Source organism: Ambystoma mexicanum, chromosome 1p, assembly GCF_040938575.1.
Source record: "Ambystoma mexicanum isolate Mex_15411 chromosome 1p, UKY_AmexF1_1, whole genome shotgun sequence".
Classification (NCBI taxonomy): domain Eukaryota; kingdom Metazoa; phylum Chordata; class Amphibia; order Caudata; family Ambystomatidae; genus Ambystoma; species Ambystoma mexicanum.
Window position 1 is genome coordinate 229756032 of NC_090921.1, and position 22901 is coordinate 229778932.

General features: G+C 44.4%; 1 protein-coding gene across 1 annotated transcript in view; it reads right to left on the bottom strand.

The window, feature by feature from the left end:
- Window positions 1-22901, bottom strand: part of LOC138568344 (uncharacterized) — a 167701-nt gene that overhangs the window by 126573 nt on the left and 18227 nt on the right. The window contains exon 2 of the mRNA XM_069646437.1: window positions 3272-3495. Coding sequence (XP_069502538.1) covers window positions 3272-3495 — 224 coding nt within the window. The remainder of the gene's footprint in view (window positions 1-3271; window positions 3496-22901) is intronic.

The window sequence follows — 22901 nt, forward strand, 5'->3', positions numbered from 1 at the left end:
TATTGGAGAGAAATCTTGAACCACATAAAAGCAATCACAGGCCTTACCATGCCCTGGGACCCAGGGATAGTACTACTGGGGGACACAGGCGATGGTGAACTCCCCCTCACTGGACACCTCCTAACAGCTGCAAAAATAGCACTTGCCCGCCTTTGGAAGAACCCAACAGGCCCATCAATCCCGCTGTGGTGGGCAAAATGCTGGGACACAGCAGTCGCCGAAAAGATCACCGCCCTACGATCAGGGAACCCGAGCAACTTCCAGAACACTTGGGCCCCATTTATGGACTTTGCGGAACAATTCCCAACTCTATCCCGCAGACCCCCTCTCACCCGTTGGTTGGGTTAAAAAAAAAAGATGGACAACTAACCAAACCATGAACTCAGCTTGCGAGAAGATGTAGCAAACTCTTAGGAAATGTTTGATGTACCGCTGTAATGTTAAAATGCAAATAAAAAGTTATATTAAAAAAAAAAGAAGAGTGGAATACTATTCTTAGTATGTAAAGCAACTCATATACTTTCTAAAGGAGCAACCAGCAACTTAAAGTTAAGAAATAATATTTAGACACTTTGTACCTATTCTATAGCAGAGATACAGTTGCACCACTAACTCATTTACAAGTAAACACTTTACCTGTGTCATATTTTCAAGACAGAAGACTTATCTTTTATAGTTCTTCCCTATTGTAATGCATGAGTGATCTCAGCGGCAGGAGAGGTACACCAGTGGTCTAGGATCCAGCTGTAGGCAGGTCAGGATAGGGTTCCGGTACAAGAAGGCCAGAGTTCCAGAGGATATCTTCTTCAACAAGTAAGTGTTAGCTTCAGAGTTTGTTTAAAGTGTTCAGGGACTTCATAGAAGGCTCCCTATATGCGTTGCAGCATTAGGCCTGGGCAAACTCCCAACCACACGAATCACACACTCAGTTTCGCAGGATTCACACAAGGCGTAAGGTTTATTACCCAAACCAACACAGTACCTTAGGAGAAAAGAACAGCGCCTGCGTCGATGCCTTCAGGATACAGCTCCACATGCCCCGGTCCCTGAATGATTGGTCTAGAGACTGAAGAAATGGACACTGGATGGGAACTTGAAGCAGCAGTTGGCAGAGGAGTCACAGTTTCTCACGGCTCTGTGGATTTGGCACCCTTTTACAGGATCCAGTCCTTTTTGGCGGTTTGCAGACCAGGAAGTTCACAGTATGTCGAGGGATGGTTTGTTTTGCAGGTCTTCTTGTGACTAGTGGGTCTCACCAGCCGGAACCCGCAAGAGAGATTCAAGGAAGGGTTACATCAGGCTCCTGTTACAGAGTAGGCTCTCCAGTCACTGGAAATCTTGACAGCCGTCTTTTCTTCATCTTCACCTTCGCATCTGGTTCCAGTGGTCGACTTGTCAGCAGTTTCCAGGATCGGAGTATTTATCAGGAACTACAGCACAACTTCTGCAAACTGTCCCTACAATTTACAGAAGGGGGTGATCTGGAGGCTAATCAGGACAGCCAGTCCCCCAGTGGGAACGTGTACCTTTCAGGCAAGGTGAAAGACAAATGGCTGAAGAGTTTTGGACTCCTCCCTCGCTCCCTGCCTTCTCAGACACTCTGGAGCCTCTGCGGAGAATACAAAGGATTCCCGCTGAAGACAAAGCTTCAACCAGGGTCTTTCCCACCTAGGACAGCAGAAGAAGACCCAAGTAACAACACACAAACAAGAAATGGCAATAAAAGAAGGTGGCCCTCCTGTGCATTATGTGGCTGATTTGACAGCCTGCCAGTTATAATGACTAAACATCATAAAAGTAGTTTCACTGCCACCAGTCGTTCAAGTAAACTTGCAAATGTAACGATGTTACCAGGCAAGTAAATAAGGGGATACATTGTTTCCCCCAGCCCTCTACATAAGGTGGGGTGAGCTTGCTCACTATATAAAATGGAAATCTCATTTTACCCCTTGGGAACAGTAGTTCACCCAAGGGCATTAAAGAGAAATTAAAAGGAAGCCACTGCAGTTAAAATGTTGTGTGCTGCCATAGTACTTTACAGTCAGTCCAAAGTTATAGGAAACTATGGCCCTCATTACAACCCCGGCGCTAAACCATGGGGCTATTAGCACCATGGTTGGTGCCGGTATTGTAACGAGTCCGCCATGGTGGAATGGGGAAATACCGCCCCATTCCAAGGTTGGTGGGGCGGGGTGTCTAGTCAAAGGATCGAAAAAAAAGGGTCGACAGGACAAAAGATCGACACCAAAGGGTCGACAGGACAAAGGATCGAATTTTTTTTTTAATTATATTTTTTTTGTAGGTTTTCGTTTTGGAAAAAAAAGTGGTTTTTAGCAAAAAAAAGGGGATTCGGGGGGTGGGGGGAGGGGAGGACCCCCCCAAAAAAACCAACAAATATGTGAAGTGAGAAAAAAAAAAAATTTGATCCTATGTCCTGTCGACCCTTTCAATGTCGATCCTTTGACTGGCAACCGCGGGGCGGTATTTCCCCATTTCACCGTGGCCCTTCCCCATTACCATTTTCGCCCCATAGGGCTCAATGGGACTGGGGAAGGCGCTAAGTACGGTACCGCAAATTGTGGTACCGTAATTAGCACCGAGGTCCCTTTGCGGCACCCTACTTTAACGGCTGGTAAACCCAGCCGTTAAGGTCGGGTCTCGCAAAGGGACCTCGTAATCAGGCGTTAAGGGTTTAACGGCGCCTACACCTTTTACGGCGCCGTTAAACCCTTAACGGCGGGGTTGTAATGACCCCCTATGACTCCAATCACACTCTAGGGAGAGACATAAAAAGATCATGCATAAAAAAAAAGAGTATAAAGGCTAGGTGAGATGGGGAAAAAAGATTGCCACTCACCTAGGAGCAAGGGAAAAATGATCACAAAATCCAGCAAAAACCCCTGGGTTCACACAGATCAGGAAGATTTATACCTGGAATTAAAATCTTACTTAACACATGCACGAAGTCAAAAGTTACAAAATAACATGTTTCACAAGTTCCTATGTAATCGGTCATGTACCAATAGATGTGGTATGTTCCAGAGCCTGGGGCCAATCCTCATCAATCATGTGGAAATTGAGGAGCTATTCTTGCCAGACATGGGGCAACCCGTGTTCCTGCTCCTAGTGCCTAACCTTTCCTTGTTTTATTCTGAACCAATAACTTTGTTCATTGCACCTCAGGAATAATGCCAGCTACTCAAACACACGTGGTCTCCCATCTTGCTTCCTATTCATTATGACTCCCTGTGGTAGAGTAGGTGCTCCTTACCTCATGTTTCGGTACATGCTGGAGTGAATGGCTAGGCCATCCTTGTTGGTGCCAGTCTCCTCGCTGTAAACCCAAGTGCCGCCAACCCGCTCAGATGACTCATAAACGACTGGGGTGGTGAAGATATCGGGTTGGGCCAGGATATGGCGGGCGGCACAGAGTCCGGCGGCTCCCGCACCAATCACCGCCAGCCTCAGCTTGTCACTGCCCATGCTCAGGTGTGTCTGCAAGAGAAGAACGAAATGAGGCAGGTGTCAGTCCACTTGCTGGCTGGAAACCACTGGAAAAAAGTAAACTTTCATATAGCCAATAGGTCAGTCTTTTGTACAGTAAAAATGTGCCCTGTGCTGGCAGCTGAGGTATGATATGCCAAAGTGGGTGGTACTGCTGTATGCTTGTATGCTCTGGAGAATAACTCAGCGTCAGCCTGCTCGCCTACAAAGCAAGACGACATGAAGCAACACAGGTTCGATTCCCCAGGTCCACGCATAAAAATATCTGGTTATTAAGCGTGTTATAAATAACCTATAATATCATATATGTTCAAGTCGTGTGTTTTGTTCCCCAATGCAGGCTGGCTGAAAAGTTCTAACCGAAGAGGATTGGGCACCTTCTCTTGGGTTTTATGGAGCAGGTTTCTCCTCCCATTCCCCTCTTAAGAATTTCAGATGTGAAATGCCAGATCATACCTCCTCCAACCCAACTCCCAACCCATCCATACTAGACTCGGCCCTATTTTTTTCAATGTTTATATTATTTAGGAATGTTGCCCCTTTTCCTTTATTTTTAATTTTCGGCTCATGGACATGAACTTGTATTACAAACATATCCCACTTTAATCGTCAGATGATGGCCAGGTCCTCCATTCACTGTAAAGCATGGGCCTCATTGGCCACTTTAAGCCATCCCCCAGCTATTCACACAGCGGAAGTATAGGCTCTGCCATCAGTTGTCCAGGCACAGCCATAGCCAAGGGTAGGCAGCCACTACTAGAGTCGAGTGTTGGTCTCTAGCACGAGGGTAGCCTGCACTTTGCAAGTTTGCATCTCAGGCAGACTTTCATCCCTGCATTGATAGTAAATCAAGTATTTGGATATATTTATTTAATAACAGTAGGCCATGTCGAAACGAAATGACTTACAAAGCGCAGAATAAAAGTGAGAAGATGCAGTCCTCGGGTACGGTGCCTTTACATTAGAGCATAGATGGATTAAGTGAAGTATACCATTCACACCGGTCATTACTACACTAAGATGCAGGATGAGTCTGTGCCAGCAGAATAGGCACTATATAATTATTCATTCATTTTTGTTGCTTGTAAAGCGTGCCAAGCCCAAAGGCATCTTACCTAGGATAAATCACAATTGTTACACATGTTGCATATTACATAGGAAATATCATAGTTGTTACACATGTCAAGACATACAGTGATATGCATATTTCCAATCCATGTCTTTACATTACTTTACATTTATTGGGATTTATTGCTTTCCACGTCTTGATAATGTGCCAATAGGAGAGCAAATACCACCGTACCACTAAATACTCCAGTTGCCTGCCATTATTACACTCGTGCGCACGGCATTAACCACCTATGTGGTCTCTGGGCACTGAGCAGTGGAACAGCGCACGCTTGAGGATTCCGGTCTGCAAGGCTTTGCGGAAGGCCACATGGTCTTGCGTGGAGCGACTGCCCTGAAGAAGGCAGTTCCAGAGACGGTAGGAGAGCGCGGTGTGCCGCAACACGATGTGCTGAGGGAGCGCTGAGGGAGCGAAGAGGCACGGCTGGAGAGTAGGGTTGAAGTGTGGAAGACTAGAAAAGGTGGGCCCAAGTGGTAGACGGCGCAGGCAGCCATGCATAAAGATTTGCATTCGGCATGTTTTATGACAGGGAGCACAATAAAGCCACTAAGATAGCTCAGTGGGTTGAGCGCTCACTGCAGAGACGTGTGTATGATCTGCTGGTCGCAAGTTTAAATCCCATCAAGGTTAAGTCTGTCTTTCATCGTTTCGAGATTGATAAATGAGCACCAACTTCCGTTGAGTATTAATTACTCGTAAGTAAAATGTGTTATGCACATTGCTTTGGAAAAAGCACTATATAAAAATACAATTATTAAGCAATTATTAAAAGGGAGAAAAGAGGCAGAGTGATGTGATCATGTTTCCTAATGCCTAGGACCAGGTGCCTAGGTGGGCAGCCACATTCTTGATGGGTTGAGGTCAGGAAGGATGGGAGGCGGAGGTAAGCACTGTTTGCCCAATTGATTGTGGAGGACATGAGTGTATTGATGATGACAATCCTATAAAGGAAGGAGGAGAAGAGAATTCTCTTGAGGGTCTGAAGGAGGAAGTCCACAGTGTTGATATGGGGCAAAACAAATAGGTCAGTGTCTGAAGAGATTGAAGGGGAAGAAGAAAGTCCTAAAGAAGAGGCTCAGCGAGCAGAGCAGAGATTGTGTAGTAATAAGGATTTCTGAATTGGGTGCTATTCCTGTAACAACAGAAGACGAGGAGGAATTGAATGAGAAACTCAGTGAATGAATGAGGCCAGAATATGAACATGAAGTGAAAGCAGAGGAGAGGGAGAGAGAGGAAACTTGGGTCGCTCTGCTAAGGTGTTGGTGGGACCTGGATTTGAAAGGTGGGAGAGCAACATAGTTGCAGGTGCCCCAAACAATGCATGACCTTTGAGTAGAAGAGCTGCACCAGCACATCCATTCCCATTAGGGACGCGCCTCCATTTGACACCCCTTAAAAACGATGGCACTAACACGCCAAGTGCACTCATCCAACAGGAAGGAGAAGGAATAGATTGCTCACCTTTTGGACTCATTGATGTATTATTAGCAGAGAATGTACGTGAGGCCGACCAGGAGTTCAAGCCTCAGCCCTTTTTAAGTGGAAAAAAATAGCAGACAGGCTGTGGAGGAAAGCTGATCCCGTTTTGCTGACTGATGCCCACCTGTACTTCGATGGGGAGAATTGAACCAGTCCTTAAGAGGGTACCCACCTGTCTGATAAAGCCAAAAGAAACTCACATGTGAGTATGATCTGAAAGGGATGTAATCGTGAGGGGAGAGATCCTAATAAGGAAAGAAGATTAAATCCTAGCCTTGTTCCTTGTCAGTACTGAGGGAATAAATATATATATTGATTCTGCCTCTCAAACTGTCAGGGAACATTTCAGAAGTGTATGTGCTTCTGGAAAAACATAGACTATGTCCATGGTGTGTAGATGGTGAGATCCCCTGACTACTTCTCTGTGCATTACGCAAGCACAGAAGGGAATTGGTCATCTCACTGTGTGCATAGCTAGAAATATAAAGCAATTAAAGTCACTTCCTGGATACAGCATCGAGCGGAAATACTGTTGTTAAAGCTAAGTTGTTCCAGACCAAAGGGAGAGGGTGATAATTTGCTACCCATTCTCTCGCAGTTTAACGTTTCCCATTGAAAGTGAGAAAGGTACGCTTTTACATGGTAATTAAATAGAAACACCACGGAAAGGAATCTAGCCTACATACATGTTGAACATACTTTCCTTTCTATAAGCCCCACTCATACATGAAGGTCTAGTAGTCTGTTGCAACTGAGGCTAAAATGCTGCTCAAATTCTGACAAGCCTTTTGAATAAGGGGGGTGCTGTCCATCTTGAATAAAGGGGAAGTAGCGAGAATTGGACAGAGATATTCTAAACTAATTTGTTGTGCACAAATGAAACATTCCTCCTGGACTCTCATGCACTCAATCCATGGTGCCCGAGTGCTTAGGACAAATTAAATGCATAGATACCTATGATGAAGTGTGTTTTAATAAAGTCTCTATTTCCATATCTGTGGCTTTGAAAACTGAAATGACTGGTGTATTGATTATTTCATATCATTGGTCTGTTATAAAGAAACAATTTATTTATCTTACATCTGATTCAATTATTTCTATTTGGTTAATAATAGACCTTCTGTGCAACCCTGGGCCTGATTCATGGAAGGGCTTTATAATGGCGCAATCCCATAGGAAAACGTTCCAGGCCCAGGTGTTTTTCTTGTCCGGAAAGGGGAGGGGAGTTGTAAGGAATTAATGTTATTAAATTGGGGGTCCCAGGTTCATAAAAAGAACTTGATTAAATAAAGGAAAATAGTGCACGCCTGGTTTGGGTGGGTGGAACGTTACCCTGGATTAGATGTCTCCCGATTAAAAATCCTATAAAACTGGAGGTCCCACCCGGATAGGACTTTTGGAATAGCTAGTGTCATTGCAACAAAGATGTGTTTGACATAAACTGTGCAGAGCCCACGAATGTGCGTGGAAGCTTTGTGTTGCAGTGAATTATTTGGTATTGATACCGCAGATTACTATTATTAGAGGTTTGAATTGGAGTTGTAAACGATTGATTGACAGTGGTAAAGTAGGAGTAAGACAACTGTGCATCTTTGAGGTAGTAAGAACTTGGGAGGTAGATTGCTATATTTTAAACAAAGAGAAGTCTGACATAGCAGTATCTGTGGTCAAGGATCATTCTCTTTCAAAGTTATATTTGAAAGGGGATTGGTCAGCCACAGATATTGATCTTTGGAAGACAGAGATGTTAGACAGAACCAACTCAGTGGGCGGGGCTTGACTTCCACTGTCCAAGAAGAACATTTTAAACTGATCCCTCCCTCTGCGGACTTGTATTTTCACATTCAATTGGTGGAGGGCAGGTTAGCGAACAAGGAGGCTCAGATTAAATAGTGCCAAGAAGTGAGAGCTGCTGAGCGCCAAGCAATAGTGTGTTGACCAAGTGCAAGACACTGTGCGGCAGCAAGAATCACTATAAGAAAGGCTGGTTTCCATATTGCAACAGCACAATGTCATGGATCAAATGCAAGCCAAAATTAAGACATCACGTGATAGTCTGTAGAACCAAGCAACATAGTTTTTGAGTCTCCAGGACACTTCCAATCAGTGCCAGGAAGCCCGAAATCAGCTAAAACGGAAATATAATGACCAATCTGCATATAATAATGCTTTGTAAGACAACATTGTGACACTAAAACTACACCTGGCAGAATTAACACAAGAAAATAACAAACTAATTCTCAAGACAGTTGAGCCCCAAAATTAATTTGACCAAATTAACAACAGTTTAAGCGTCACAAAACAGCAGGGAGATGAGCTTGCACAAGAGCGTGATGCTCTAATACATGAGAAACAGCAACATTTGCAGAAACTATATCAGGTGCAGGAAAATGAGGGCCTAAACCATGTCTCTTTCCAAGAATTAACCGATGTGAAAGAGGAAAATGTGCATCTGCAGGATACATTGGAACAAGTAGAGACTGACCAGAAACAGGCGGGTCAACTAGAAGAGCACGTTCAAGGGGGAATGCTGCACTGACAAGAAAACAAGGGAAAAAAGAAGAAATCAGGAAAGGTCTGGTGTTTTTCAAAATTGTCAGTGGGAGAATGAATGCGTAAAGCCGGAATTGCAAATTAAATGTCTTGTTGACTTCCCAGAACAAAATAGTGGAAGCTAGTCAGGCCAGCAAATGTGATTTAAGAGAGCAGTTAGTCCAGTGTAAGCAGAAACGTATTCTTAAAATAGAAAACAAATCAACAATGATATCAGGAAGTAAGGGATTATAAAATGGTCCTACAATTACCCAGCAAACAACCACCCGAGGCAAGTAATGAGAGCATTCCTTATCCGATATAGATGACTTCTCGCCTTTGCCAGCGAGAAGGGGCGAGGGTGCCCCATTCAGCATGTCCGGAGGGGACTGGAGTGGAAATGAAGATACATCTGGGCTTGAGGAAAAATATAATGAAGACTTGAGATAGGGAACTTCTGAAAATGATTCTGCAGAGAAACCATTTAGCCTACTTAGCTGACATGGAAAGACAAAAGCTTCAGCCAAGGAAGGGCATTTTAAAAGTATCTTCTCATCAGGGAGACTGGGATAAATCGCCTAGGCCTCATTACGGGTCGGGCGGTACAGAAATAGCAGTGGGGGTAAACCCGCCGCCACTGTTATTTCCGGACCGCCCGATCGCGAGTCCTGCAGGCAGGAGGTGGCGTTCCCGCCAGGTCTGACCTGGCGGGTTTAACACCGCCCGCCTGCAGGCGGACATGGAAACATCAGCACCATCACAAGATGGTGCCGGTGTTTCTACTTCCCCATTCCCATTGAGTCCTACGGGACTCAATGGGAATGGGGACTTACCGAATTCCGCCTCCGGAATTCCCAGGACACCCGGGTCGTAATGCCCTGGTAATTCCGGGAGTCATGGAGGCGGAATGGTAATACGAGGCCAGCGGTAACCGAGCCGGAAAAACCGGCTGGTTGCCGCTGGACTCATAATGAGGCCCAGTGTCTATATGCAGCCCTCAGAGGAAGAAGCCCAATATTATCCAACCTCCGAAAAGGTATCCTGGGAAAATAGCCCTGAGAAATCACAGAGAAAAGAACAAAGGGACGAGCCTGTGTCCTGTGCATCTGAAAGGCATTCCCAAAATCAGAACAGGAGGGAGGGCCCAGATGACAATAGGTAATGTGGTTGCAGGTGTAGCTCTGACTTAGAGTAAAAGTGGACTCTGGTTCATAGATGCAAGAATGGCAGATCGCAACAGATCTTCATCAAATACCCTATAAAACAAATAAAAGTAATCAAATGTTTTATGACCCTTATCATAAAAACGCCAAATATCCTGTGTGGGAACATCCTGAGCTTTATGAGCAAATGATGTCCTCATTTGGAATAAGGAATGATTTTAACATGGAATATCTCAAATGGAAATGTTCTCCTGAGTTTTCCAGCTTCTTTTCAGTGCTGCAAGACCAACATCACCATAATTACCTATAAGGCAGCAATTTAAAAACATTAGTCTACCTATTGAAATCCACAAAATGCTCGCAAAGCTGCATACTGTATGGTGTGTGGCGAGGACCAATCTCAGAGAGAGTTTGCCCAAGATTTAAAGTGTGCATTTGCACAGATTTCTCATGGGTAAATACTAACAATAGGGAGTTTATAAGCACATTTTCCATGCACTCCTGAAATACATAATCACCTGGCTGGTGCAGGTCTTTGACAATTTGCAACCTCTCGAATGGGTAATCTCACAGGCTACTAGGATTTATGAGGTCCCAAAACCTGCAGGAAATAAACCCCAAAACTCCCAAATTCAACGCCTACCACCGCAAAAGGGGCAGAGGTGAAGAGTGCCCCTCCTTTGGATCTGGAGTCAAGAGGTTCAAAGAATGCTCCTCCTACCACCAAACAGAATGACAGACAGAGGAGGCCCTCTGTCTAGTGCCAATCAAGCGACACTCACCAGTGTTCCAAACCTCCGACCCTTTTGCCACTCGTACCTACATAAGTCCACGGTACCTGGGCTCTAGGCCCATTGTGGGCAATAGGTACACTCCCCCACAACAGGGGGGGAGGGGATACAAAGCAAGGGGATGTTCCTTCAGGAAATCCTACTCAGAATTTATCACGGGAAAGAATTCCAACACCGTAATTTCCAAAATAGTTTTCCTCCTCCCAGATTCCATGACAATAGAGCACAGAATCAGGAGGAGTGGAGACCCATAAATGAAGGTCACAGTAATTTTCAACCATACCCAAGTTACGAAATTTGGAGGGATATTTACCCTTCCAGGGAGCACCAAAGCTATGATCAAAGACCTCACCTACGGTTCTGATGGAGGAGAGATATCTCAGCTGGAATAATTGACTGAGAATATTGGACAAATGTGGAGGACCCAACAGAACTACCAGTGTTCCCAAAAATGCCTGAACATCTGGGTCAGGTACCCCAGGGGGACAATGACAAGAAGCAAACGTTCTAAGTAATAGTATTCTAGTGGAAGAAGAAAAAGGGGATTGGGATGAAAAGTTATGCCGAGCCGTAGAAGAAGCTTCCTTTCCGGTCCATACAAAGGCCCTTGAATTAAATAAAGAAATGGAAAGAAAATAGTAGTGACAACTCTTGACTGGGAACTAGAACCAAAAGAACTGTGAAAAAGAGTGAAATGTGAAGAAAAGAAACAGAGCAGTACACCGTAAACCAGTAAAAGAAATTTCAGAGATGGAGTGACACCTCGTAAAGAAAAGTGGGCAAAAATAGAATACCCTGAATCCGCGAATGTAGAAAAAGAGATTGAGAAGCACAAAGAAACCCTTAGATACAAAAGCCAATGTGATAAAGTCCAAAAACAGTACTCTCCAGCCGAAAAGATTCTGAGGACTGTCCTCTGAAAAGAGAAAACAACAAAGTGTCTGCGGTAAGGGGGGAATACAGCTACTCCCTACCTTAATTCCAAATGCGTGTTTATTCCGACAGGTTCCCAAGCCAACTCCCATGACCTCAAGGAAGGAAATACAGATATGAGGGCAACCCAAGGTCTTAACCGAGAAATAAACAACATCAAGAACATTTGTGCAAAGCTGTCAAATAACTCACAGTTTCTTTGAGAAAAAGGTTGGTTCTATGCCCCTTTCCAGATATAAGGTCAGTGTAATTTATAAGCTCTGGTAGGCAAAATTTATTTTTTTTATTTTTTTTTTATTTATTTCTATATCTCTTATATCTAAGTGCTTTCAAAAAATGTACGAGATGGTGCAATTTAAGAAAAGGTGGCAACATTGCAATACAGCACAGAAAAGAAAGAAAAAGAACAAAGAAAACCAAGCAGGAAGAAAATGAAATGATGATCCAGAATAACCCAAATATGAAAGTCCAACAAATCTGTGAATTGCAGGACAGCATGAGGTCATCCCACCCCAAACCAAAAGCAGCATGTAAAAAGTCACAAAAGAGAACATGCAGAACAGATCACAATCTGCTTCCAAGATATCTTACAAAAGGCATGGAACGAGATGGAATATCCGTACTGTCCCAAAGGCCACAAATAATCACCCCAACTCCATCCATCCTCCATAAATCCGAGAAGTCCAGCACCATGCTGCAGCATTCCAGCAACACGTTAATATCTCCAGCGATCCCAGTCACACATGGGCCAGAGCCTGGAGCAACGAGGCGGCAACCCAGCCTTTGTTACAAAGACCCTGATGAAACTCCCCAGCCACAGAGATCCTAACTTGGAACCCCGGCCAATGAGGGAATATGGTGCAAGCACGAGACAAACTGCCATGCAACCCCCACACAGAGGGCAGCGAGGGGTGCCACACAGTGCCGGTGCTGGAGAAGGAACAGCAAGGAAGCAGTGGAGCAGGTGGCAGGAAACAGCGGATAGCCGAAGCCAAGCGGCATGTCCATGCAGAATGGCAGCAGCGTCCGCACCAGCCGCCCGAATGATGATGGTAAATTGCGTTAGATGAAGGTGGGGAATAGCAGCCCAAATAGGCCCAGAATGTATTACCCATAACCCCAGACAAAGTGAACATTGTGTTATTTCCCAACCAAATATCACACTTTGTCGGGGATTGTGGCTAATAAAAACTGGGGCAATTTGCGCAACGCAGACCTCTGTGGATTCCCACGGGTGTCCTCTTTTGGGAAATGCCTGGGGTTCCCTATTTCCCTTGCTGGTTTTGACACCCTAGGCCCAAATCTGTAGGTTGCCCACATGAACAAAATGGGCAGTGGCGAAAGGCTTGGGGTTACCAGTGGGTTACCCTTTTCCTTTTGCGCCCCCGGTAGGTGCACCCACACATGTGAGGTACCATTTTCATCAGGACACCTGTGGGAACGTGCAGGACGGTAGGCCATGTGCTGTTGGGGGCGTGTTTTGATGGGTGAGCCGAGCGAAATGTGCGGAAAATGCGTTTTTACCCCACATTTCGGACTTTGCAGGGGTGTCTGGGTAATAAATTCTGCGGCGATTTGGGCAAATCATACCTCTGCGGATTCCCACGGGTGTCCTCTTTTCAGAAATGCATGGGGTTCCCCGTTTTCCTTGGTGGCTTGGCCACCCGAGGCCCATATCTGTATGTTGTGCACATCGGCAGAGCGTCTGAAATTCCGGTCTGAAAACAGACTTGGGGTTACTTGTGTTTTAGGCTTTCCCCTTGGTGGCCAGGTAGTTGCACCCACACATGTGAGGTACCGTTTTCATCGGGACACCTGTGGGAACGCGGGACGGTAGGCCATGTGTTGTTGGGGGCGTGTTTCGATGGGTGAGACGAGCGAAATGTGCAGAAAATGCGGTTTTTTCCCCACATTTCGGACTTTGCGGGGGTGTCTGGATGATAAATACTTGGGCCATTTGGGCAAATCATACCTCTGCGGATTCCCACGGGTGTCCTATTTTCGGAAATGGATGGGGTTCCCTGTTTTCTGGCTTGGACACCCGAGGCCCAGATCTGTATGTTGTGCCGGTCGGCAGAGCGTCTGAAATTCCGGTCTGAAAACAGACTTGGGGTTACTTGTGTTTTAGGCTTTCCCCTTGGTGGCCAGGTAGTTGCACCCACACATGTGAGGTACCGTTTTCATCGGGACACCTGTGGGAACGTGGGACGGTAGGCCATGTGTTGTGTTTGTGTGGTTTTCATAACATTTTGACCCATTTGCTGGTGCCCTTTGTCACACAACCCTTTCACTTCCCAAATGTGACCTACATTTAGTCGCTGCTTTAGGCACCATACACTTTTGTAACCTGCACAAGTCACCTACCCTTGAAAAGGTCTGCCTGTGTTCTTTCAAAAAATGTATGCTTGCCGTTCCTCACCACATTGGTTTTCCCGATTTACACATGCTAAGTGCGTCTGTTCAGGCCATGAGCGTAAAACTCCTGTGTACCATGGCTCAGTGTTTGGCCTGTGCTATTGCTTGTTTTGGAAAACACTACAAAAAATGTGTGCTCTCCTAACTGCAAGAGTTTGGGGAATGTAGCAGAGCATTGCTTTTTTCAAAATTCATAGAAGCCATTGCCGTACCAAGCCAACCATGTCCAACACATACCTTTTTTTCGGTCATTTTCCGGCTTTTCCCCCATTCTATGGCAGTTTCCCCTACCTAGTTGTTGCCTGACCTACGCAAATCACCCCTTCCTAAACTTGGAATTTTGTCTACTTTTCAGAAATATATGCCTTTCCATCCTCCAAATCGGCTTTCCTACCCTTTTCTTCCATTCCGTCCATGCATGTCCAATTGGCAAAAATGGCCAAAATCGCCTAACTCTCACAACGGTTCATAACCACATCAAAATAATTTTTTTCCGTTTCCACTCATCCTGTTCTTGAAAGCCAGGAAATTGGGGAATTCAGCACAGCAAACCATTCGTTCATAGCTCTTAAAAGGAAGAAAACACAGGCTACTTTGCACATCAGTTTATTGGCACTTTTTGAAAATAAAACACATTTTCCCCCTTTTTAGTTATTTTCTCTCACCCCCCTACAGCAACCTAGGATTCCTGGGTGGCGTTACGACCGCCTATATGTGGGATAAAAAGGAGCCAAATTTGGCCGAGATATCTCACGTAACAAAAAAGTTACAAGCCATTGAATGGCCACATACCGAAATCACCAAAAAAGTCCCTGGCACTGGGGAGAAATACCCATGGCACTTAAAGGGTTAAAGTCAGGATGATATGAGGCGTAGCTTTCCCGATATCTGGTTTGGGATTTCCCTCAACTGATGTAACTAAGGAAAGTCTAGGTCCATTAGTCCAAAACAAAAGTCTGTCCATATCAAAACCTATGCTTGCCCTCACATCTAACAAAACATTGTGTAGGGATTTTTCTGGTTTAACAAAATAGTGTTCAAATTAAAAAGGCAAAATGAAGTTCTGCTGGGGCTTTTCTCTTGCTCCCAAAGTTTCAAGTCTTTGAAACCAAACTCAACAGTCTTATAATGCACCACTTTGTCAAATTGTTCAACAGCAGCCTTTCTGCATAATCTCCTCATTAACTTTCAAAACCGGGTTGCGGCCCTCTGGTCGTGCCACAGTTGATAGACCACATGGTCCACCCATTACAGGTCATGCAACCAGCCTGCAGCTTTTACTTCTCAGTTTCTTCACCAATATCCTCTCTTGGTTCAGCCTTTCTCTGCTTGGATTTATTTTGCATTTCTGTTAATTTGCTCAAACTTTTTGCTCCCCCTTTTCTGTGCTTCTGTATCTTTCCCCCGATACTCACTAAGGGTAGCTGTTTATTTGCCATTTCTTTTTTCAAGTTCATTTAGACCTTCCTTATATTGCTCACACTTCACTTGTTTCCCCTTTTCTGTGCCTCAATGTCTAGCCTTGATACTTGCAAGGGTTGCCGTCTGCTCAGAGGCCTTCAGAAATATAGCTTCAATGACACACTACAACTCTGTTACAATCTTTCATTACGCTTTACTGTAGCATTCTACTCATTGTTCATGTTAACTTCCCATTTTCCTAGCATTAAGGTGTTCGCCTTCCCGCAGAGACTCGAAAGCACGTGACCAATCTGCTACACTGTATCTGGCTTCTCATTCACTCACGCACCGCGTTTCTTCAAAGCGCTGAAACTCACTGCTCACATTGGCTATCTTTGCTGCATCCTCGCTTATGCGACTTCTGACCCTAGGCACTCCTGAGTCCTTTCTCCACCAAGGGGAACAAGCACTCTGAATCTGCTTATCAAGAACCGCCTCTCCACCCGGCGTCCTTTGCTCTCAGCGTTTAGCTCCCCGGAGAATTGGCTCTCCCACCTGCGTTCGCAGACAACTTCCTGCTGCTTCACTCCGGCGTCTTGGCGGTTCGGTTTCCTAAGCTTTACAACAGCTCGGCTTCCTTCTTGCTACATGCTCAACATCCTCTCCTTTCTGTTTGGGGCCACACCTTTTATACAGCTGCCAGTCACAAATGGGTGGCAGGTGCAAGGTATTAGAGTCAATTTCCTGACTTTGCCTGAACCTATTAATGGGACATATGCATTCTGAGTGATAGTATCCCTCCATAGCCCTCTTACTCGTCTCAGTACTATAGTGGTGTTTTCCATAGTAATGCCCCAGTACTCTTTCTTGCTTCTTCCTCTTCCCAGTACTTGATGGAAGTTCAAAGGGTAGGATAGGAAAAGAATTGCAATATCTTATAAAGGCAGAGTGAGAGTAGGGTAGGTCAGTGTTAAAAAAGGGGGCATACCTTGTCTCACCATCAGGCACTCCCCTATCTAATCCCAAAGGGCCCTCCACCCATGTGATCCTCCCTCGCTTCTCCACCACAGGGTCATGATCCAAATGCGATGGCCCTTCCCTGGCCATATGAATAGAAGATCCCTGGGTAGTAGGTAGGAGAGTACCTTCAGGTTTCACAGTGCTCAGCTGCAACTGAATTCTCCAATACAGAGCTCCTTTACAGAAAAAAGGAATGACGTTAGCATAGTCTGATTTGCAAGTAGACTTCATTGGACCAGTAACACGTTCTTCCAGAGGATACAAATACATGTGGACGGTGACATCCATCTTCACAAAGTGGAGTTAGTGCATTCCTGACCCAAATTGTAAGGTAGAGACAGCTGCCACTTTGATGATCAACCACGTCTTCTCTAGTTTTGTTCTTCCTCAAACAATTGAGTCCGACAGAGGTAGTCATTTTACCAGTGAAGTTTGGACTAAGATGTGGGAAATTCTAGGAGCAAAAAGTGAACTCCACATCAATTTACGCTCAGCATCAAGCAGGTTTTTGGAGAAATAAACAAAAAAATTCTAAGTATTTTGAAGAAGTTTATGGTTGATTCTGGACCAAGTCGGGACATCCGATTGCCGCTTTTCCTGATGGCCATTCGATATACCCCTTCTTCTGCCACCAAGATGTCTCCATTTGAATAGATAACTGTATGAAAAATAGCGTTGCCTACCTCAACATCTGCTTTACCAAACTCAGGAGTTGGTAAGTGCCTCAACTACTCATGAATACATTGAGGAAGCACCAGCAGCATGCTTTTGAATATGCCCAACGCAATCTGGAGAGGTCTGCTGAAGGAATGATGTCTTACTATAACCTCAAGACAACACAACTGGAGTACAAGGTAGGTGACATGGTTTATCTGTCCAATTTTCAAGGAAACCAAGCCAAGGAGAAGATGTTTTTACTTTCTTGATGAGGTGATTTTGAGATCATAGAAAAGATCTTGCCTGTTGCCTATAAAATGTGAATCCCAAAAGGAGATATGGTTGGGGAAAAATGGGCCATATAAAATCAATTGAAAAGCTGTCACCTACCCCAGCTTTAAAAATGATTGAGGAGCCATTTGAAGCCATAGCCTGAGAGAATAGTGAAGAATGCAACCTGAAGAACAAGAAAGGCATGAAACAGAAAATTAACAGGTAAGTAATCAAATTACAGTGCTGGAAAATGACGAAATGAAAAGCTAGCATGTACACATTTTGTGATAGGATTTATTGTTTTAGTAAAAATGGGTTTCTCTAAGCTAGGGATGCCATTTCACCAACATGCCAGGGGTAGCAGAAATTACATCACACGACCCTTGACCTCTGATGACATCACAGGAAGTGATGTCATTTGACCCTGCCCCAAGTGACATCACTGGAAATGATGGCACACAACCTTAAGATGTGTCTAACACCCATGTTTCCAGGTGCTCTTATTTCTGGTAAATATAAGAACTGAGGCACAGAGGGAGGCGTTATTTGTCCCTGATCACACATTTGTGTAATGTAATTCTCCAAAAACACAGGTTTCGAATCCCAGTCTTGCGCTTATAAACTGGTCTTCAGTATTAAGCGCATTATAAAAGAACAACTATAATTATAATTACTTGTAACAAGGTAACCAAAATCTCTAACGCAGGTTACAGATACTGTATGAAACATCTATAGATCACTGGACACAGAAGTACTCATTATCTGTGTCATTGATGTGTTAAACAAGCCAGAAAAGCACTGACCTGGGGAGGTGTGTACTGTCTATTTACCCAGAAGTAAAATGCTGCACGAGCAAGGCCTGAAAATTAAATCATTGACCAGGATTTAGTATGAAGAATATTCCCCAGTTATAAATGTTTCTATGCATCAGCCATCATTATGATATTAGAAACCTACTGTGCAGGTGTAAGCTGAGGCAATCTGTCTCCGTGTGCATTTATCTGTAACATATGTGACAAGCAACCACATGTTGTCCCCCACAATCCAGAGCCGAACATAATACATTCATATCTAGCCTTTAATACATGATTTATTCAATCTTTTTAAATGGGGTGAGGTGTGGGGAAGGGGGGGCTGCACTTCCCTCAACGGTGGGGCTCAATGCATCAATGATTTTCAGAGCTCTATGTGCGAGGTGTGTTATTCAATGAACCCCTCTGCGCCCAGGACCGGCCCATGAATGAAGCTTCCACAAAGGAAGCCCTTTCCATGAAGGAGTTTGAGTGGGGGAGTGGGTATGGCACTCAATGGCTCTTTCACTTCTGAGACACCGTGTCCAGCACTAATTTTCATAAACAGTATTGCACCAGAGCAGGGTCCTGGTCGAGTTTGCAGGCCCGCTCAACCATTCATATCGCACTTGAATGCATTCAAGGTGAGTGGAGCCCAATTAGTGACGTTGCACAAAATGTGGGGCCCCCCTGCAATCCATGCCAAGGGCACCCCCCTCTGCAAGCTCCTTAAAAAAGCACACTGCACGCAACACCCGTGCCGGCTAGGATCATGATGATTATGCATGTCCATGAGGATTCTGCCGCTGCATGCACTACTACAAGTGAAAAAAGTAAATAGGTTTTTTTAATCAAAGCTTAATGTTTCATGTAGCATAGAAAGAAGGGGGCATTGACTGGTCCCTAAATATACCAGCCACTAGTGGTGGCTGGTGAGTTGTTTTATTGGAGGAATTAAATATTTGCCACAAGTATGAGATTGCGACCGGGCATAATGGATGGTACCAAACTAACAAAAATGGGTTCTTCCCCCTCCCATGAGAAAATGTTTTGAATAATGGGTTAAAATGGTGGATTACACAGCAGACTTCCTGTGAAAATGTGGGCAAAAAGGCCAGATAGTTTGAAATTCGTTTTGTAAGGTAACTCATGAAAAAAGAACAATAGATGCAAGTCACCAAAAGTGCACAAATGCATTTCCCAATGCCTTGTCATGCCGTCCCTTCAATATATGCCAGTATAAAAAACATTTCCATCCTGGCCCCACCAACATATGCTGGTATTCCCATATAAGAACATAGACCCGTTAGCTTTTAGTTTTTTTATTGCATCATTTCTGGCACTAGGCACAAAGTTGGCTCTGCCAATATATACCAGTACTCCTATATAAGAAAATACTACTGTTTGGCCATTAAAAGTGACATGTCACAATAAGAAACATGTCCAAATTGAATCTAATGTAAGCCAGTGTAGACCCATAAGCGGACATCTAAGTATACATTGCATAGGGACTAGGATTGTGATTTGCTGCCCACTATCAGGTGGACAATTTATGCCTACCTCTAAAAACATGTCATCTTCAACACTAGTAAGTACACAGTTTACCATTGGTCTTAAAACTATAAGGCCCTTCATTATACAGCCCTCTATAATTGGTTGGCATGCTCGTGCCATTCTGGAACATTCGGTTCACTTAGCAGCACGTAGGCCCAGACCCAGGAGGTGGACTTGACTTTACCTCCCCACACAATTAGCCCAACATCTCTCATCATCCATGCCTTCTCCCATGAAGATTATCTTTGAACTTGGGCTTGCAAAGTATTCTGGTGTCTGGGAATATATGGGAGTACAGGCTTTCACTATCGTTGTTCTAGGACTCCACGCTCAACTCTACTTCCATCCTTGGCTCACGTGACATGAGACCAGGATTTGGTCCATTTTGCAGCATTTAAATGCCCTAAATGAATAAAACTTGGCACACTTGGTGTTCTTCCTTTGCACCTTAGCAAGGGATGAGTCCTGGCTTACTAAATTCATGACACAGATATCCAGCTTCTATATAATATCGGCTTTGCCTGCCGTCTATTCAGGTTTATAGTGAAAAGATCGAAAAACAAATCTTGAAAAAAAAGGTAGAAAAAAATCTCTCGAAAAAAAGAAATGTCCATTTATTTTTCAATACGTTTTATTTTAGAAATGGGGAGTTCCCCCAAACCCCCTTTTTTCATTTTTTTTTTATTTTACCCCTTTTTTTTACTTACCTGACCCCAAAAATACATATAAATAAATAAATAATAAATTCGACCAACTTCCCGGAAATTGTCATCTGGTCATACATGCTGCAAGATGAATGAGGCACCTGGCATCGTGTTCTGGGACTTCTCTGGAGATAAAGGTTTGCACTGTATTCATGGCATAGGGGATGAGAATGCAGACATAGCAACTCTCCTTAGATTTTTCCCCCCCTTACTTTTCTCATGTGCTGGTACCACATGTTATTACCCAAATGTGCTGCCTCATCTAGACAGGTTTTTATCCCCACATTATCTTCCTCTGCATCTCTCCTGTGCCTTTTATAGGCCTTGTACCATTCTGTCACGCGCCGGCTCCATTGGCGCGTTTGGTCTGCCTGGCGGCTGTTCCGCCGTTAGGTTGTTCCACTACACTCTCGTCCCTTGGGGAGCATAGGTCTAGTCTTTCTGTTTGTTTCCTTTCTTCCGCTTTATAGCCCCGCCCCTTCCTTCCCCGCGTTGCTTTGCAACCTTTTGCTTTCGCTTACCTCTGGGTTAACGCTAGTGTACTCGCTGTTTCTTGCTACTTTTTTATAGTACTCACGCCTCTTTTTAGGTGCTTTTTCCTTTCGTACCTCTCTCCGCTTCCTTACGGTTCCTCTCTCCACCTTCTATGGTACGTACTTCGTTCCGTTCCGGTTCGTTTCTGTCTCCTTCCACCTGCGCCGGTCCCCGTCCCGGCTTCTCTCCAACCTTGGTTTAGCCCCTGTCTTTACCCTTCCTTCCGGGTACCTCAGCCCGTCTGATCCTCTCCCGTCAGCTGTTCTTCTTTCAGGCTTTTCCATCTACCTTCCGGAGCCTGCCCCCTCTGTTTATTTTTCCGCTTTGGAGCTGCGGCCAGCAGTCATATCTCTGGATATGATCCTGATATCACTCTCCACTTACCCCTTCATTACTGGGACCTACCTGTTGCCTGGACATTTGGTACTGCCCTTTGGACTTCACATCTTCCCACACAGGGTTGCGGTATCAGCAGTCTTCTCTCTACGGAGTTCCCAGTGTCACATGGATAATACGAGAGGTTTTTTCCACCTTCTGGCTTTTTCCTCTCTTGGGCACCATCGGGAGGAGGCCCCTTTTGCTTGCCATTTTCAGAAAAGCAGCACAGTGGCTACAACCCGAGGGAGGCCCTATCTCTACAAGAAAAAACTAAAGGACATAAAGAAAAGAGGAAAAATGCCAGATACTTCAACTGAAGATACAGGTGAGGAGGAGGGGGGATATGGTACTTAGCGACAACCCTGATACCAGTGTTAAACTCTCCCAACTTGACACATTCATGAAGTATATCAAATGAAGTTCCCATAGTAGGAAGAACCCTAACGACCTCTGCCTCAATGTAAGTACTAACATGAGAGAGACTATGAAAGATCAGAAACAGAAAGGCAAAGAGAATAATCATACAGGCTTGTATTATGCACAAAAACATAGGCATCCATTTTCTGCGCCATCCTGGCACTTGTTGCATTTTTTCTCTAGAACCATGCCAGCTTCTACATTTCCCATCTTTAATACAATCATCACATTTCTTTATACTTGCAACTGTAAAATCTGCACAATTATTACAATACGAAATATCAACGTTTCTTCTGACAAGAGCAGGATAAGCTTGTAGTATTAACACAAAGACAGCAAGCACAAGTCGATGGACATCACTGTTGAAAAGTACCATATGGTTAGCTGCTTAGAACCGGTATTTACCACAAAATAAAACTGGGTACTGATCTGTTTTCCAATTTCTGATGAAGAACTGGCATTTAGGCATAATTCTGATGCTTCAATGTATTAATAATCTCGGCAAGTCTTTGCACTCTTACTAAAATATCTATAAGGAGTGTCCACTGAATTTCAGTTCAATACAAAATCTGTATCATCATCGGGTTGCTTCATCGTCCTTCTTCTTCATCATCGATCAAATCTGTACATACTGAAATATTTCTTCTTGCCTTGCTTCTGGATCAGCTTTCTCACCTTTATAAGGCTTTTACATCACTCAGGGCAAGCCAAGCTCGTCTTCCTTGGACCTTTACAGCTGAAGGGGTTATATTCTCAACGCAAAAGGGACCATTGAACCGTGGCTCATGCCACTTTCTAGTAAAGTTTTTAATGAGAACTAGGTCTCCAACATATAACTTAGGTGCCAATAGTTGTTGACTTGGGTTGGTTGTTGAATTATCTTAGCACTTGACTTGATCTGAAATGAGAGAGATGCTAGAGGTCATACATGTCAAATAGTCATACAATTCATCACCTAAGCTATGGTCATCAGTTCCACTCCTAGATGGAAGTGTAAGGGGCGTTCTCATACGCCGCCCTGTCACTAGCTCATGAAGGGTGAGGCGATTGCCTGATCTTTGCCGATTCTGAAGGGCATATAAAGCTAGGGGTCGGCAATATAGCCATCCCTTCTTTAAAGTCAATTTAATCTTGGCATTCCTTTCTTTAAGGAGGCCGTTGAGTCCCTCACATATACCGTTCCCTTGCGGGTCATAGGTAGAAGAAAACTTGTGCTTCATATTCAA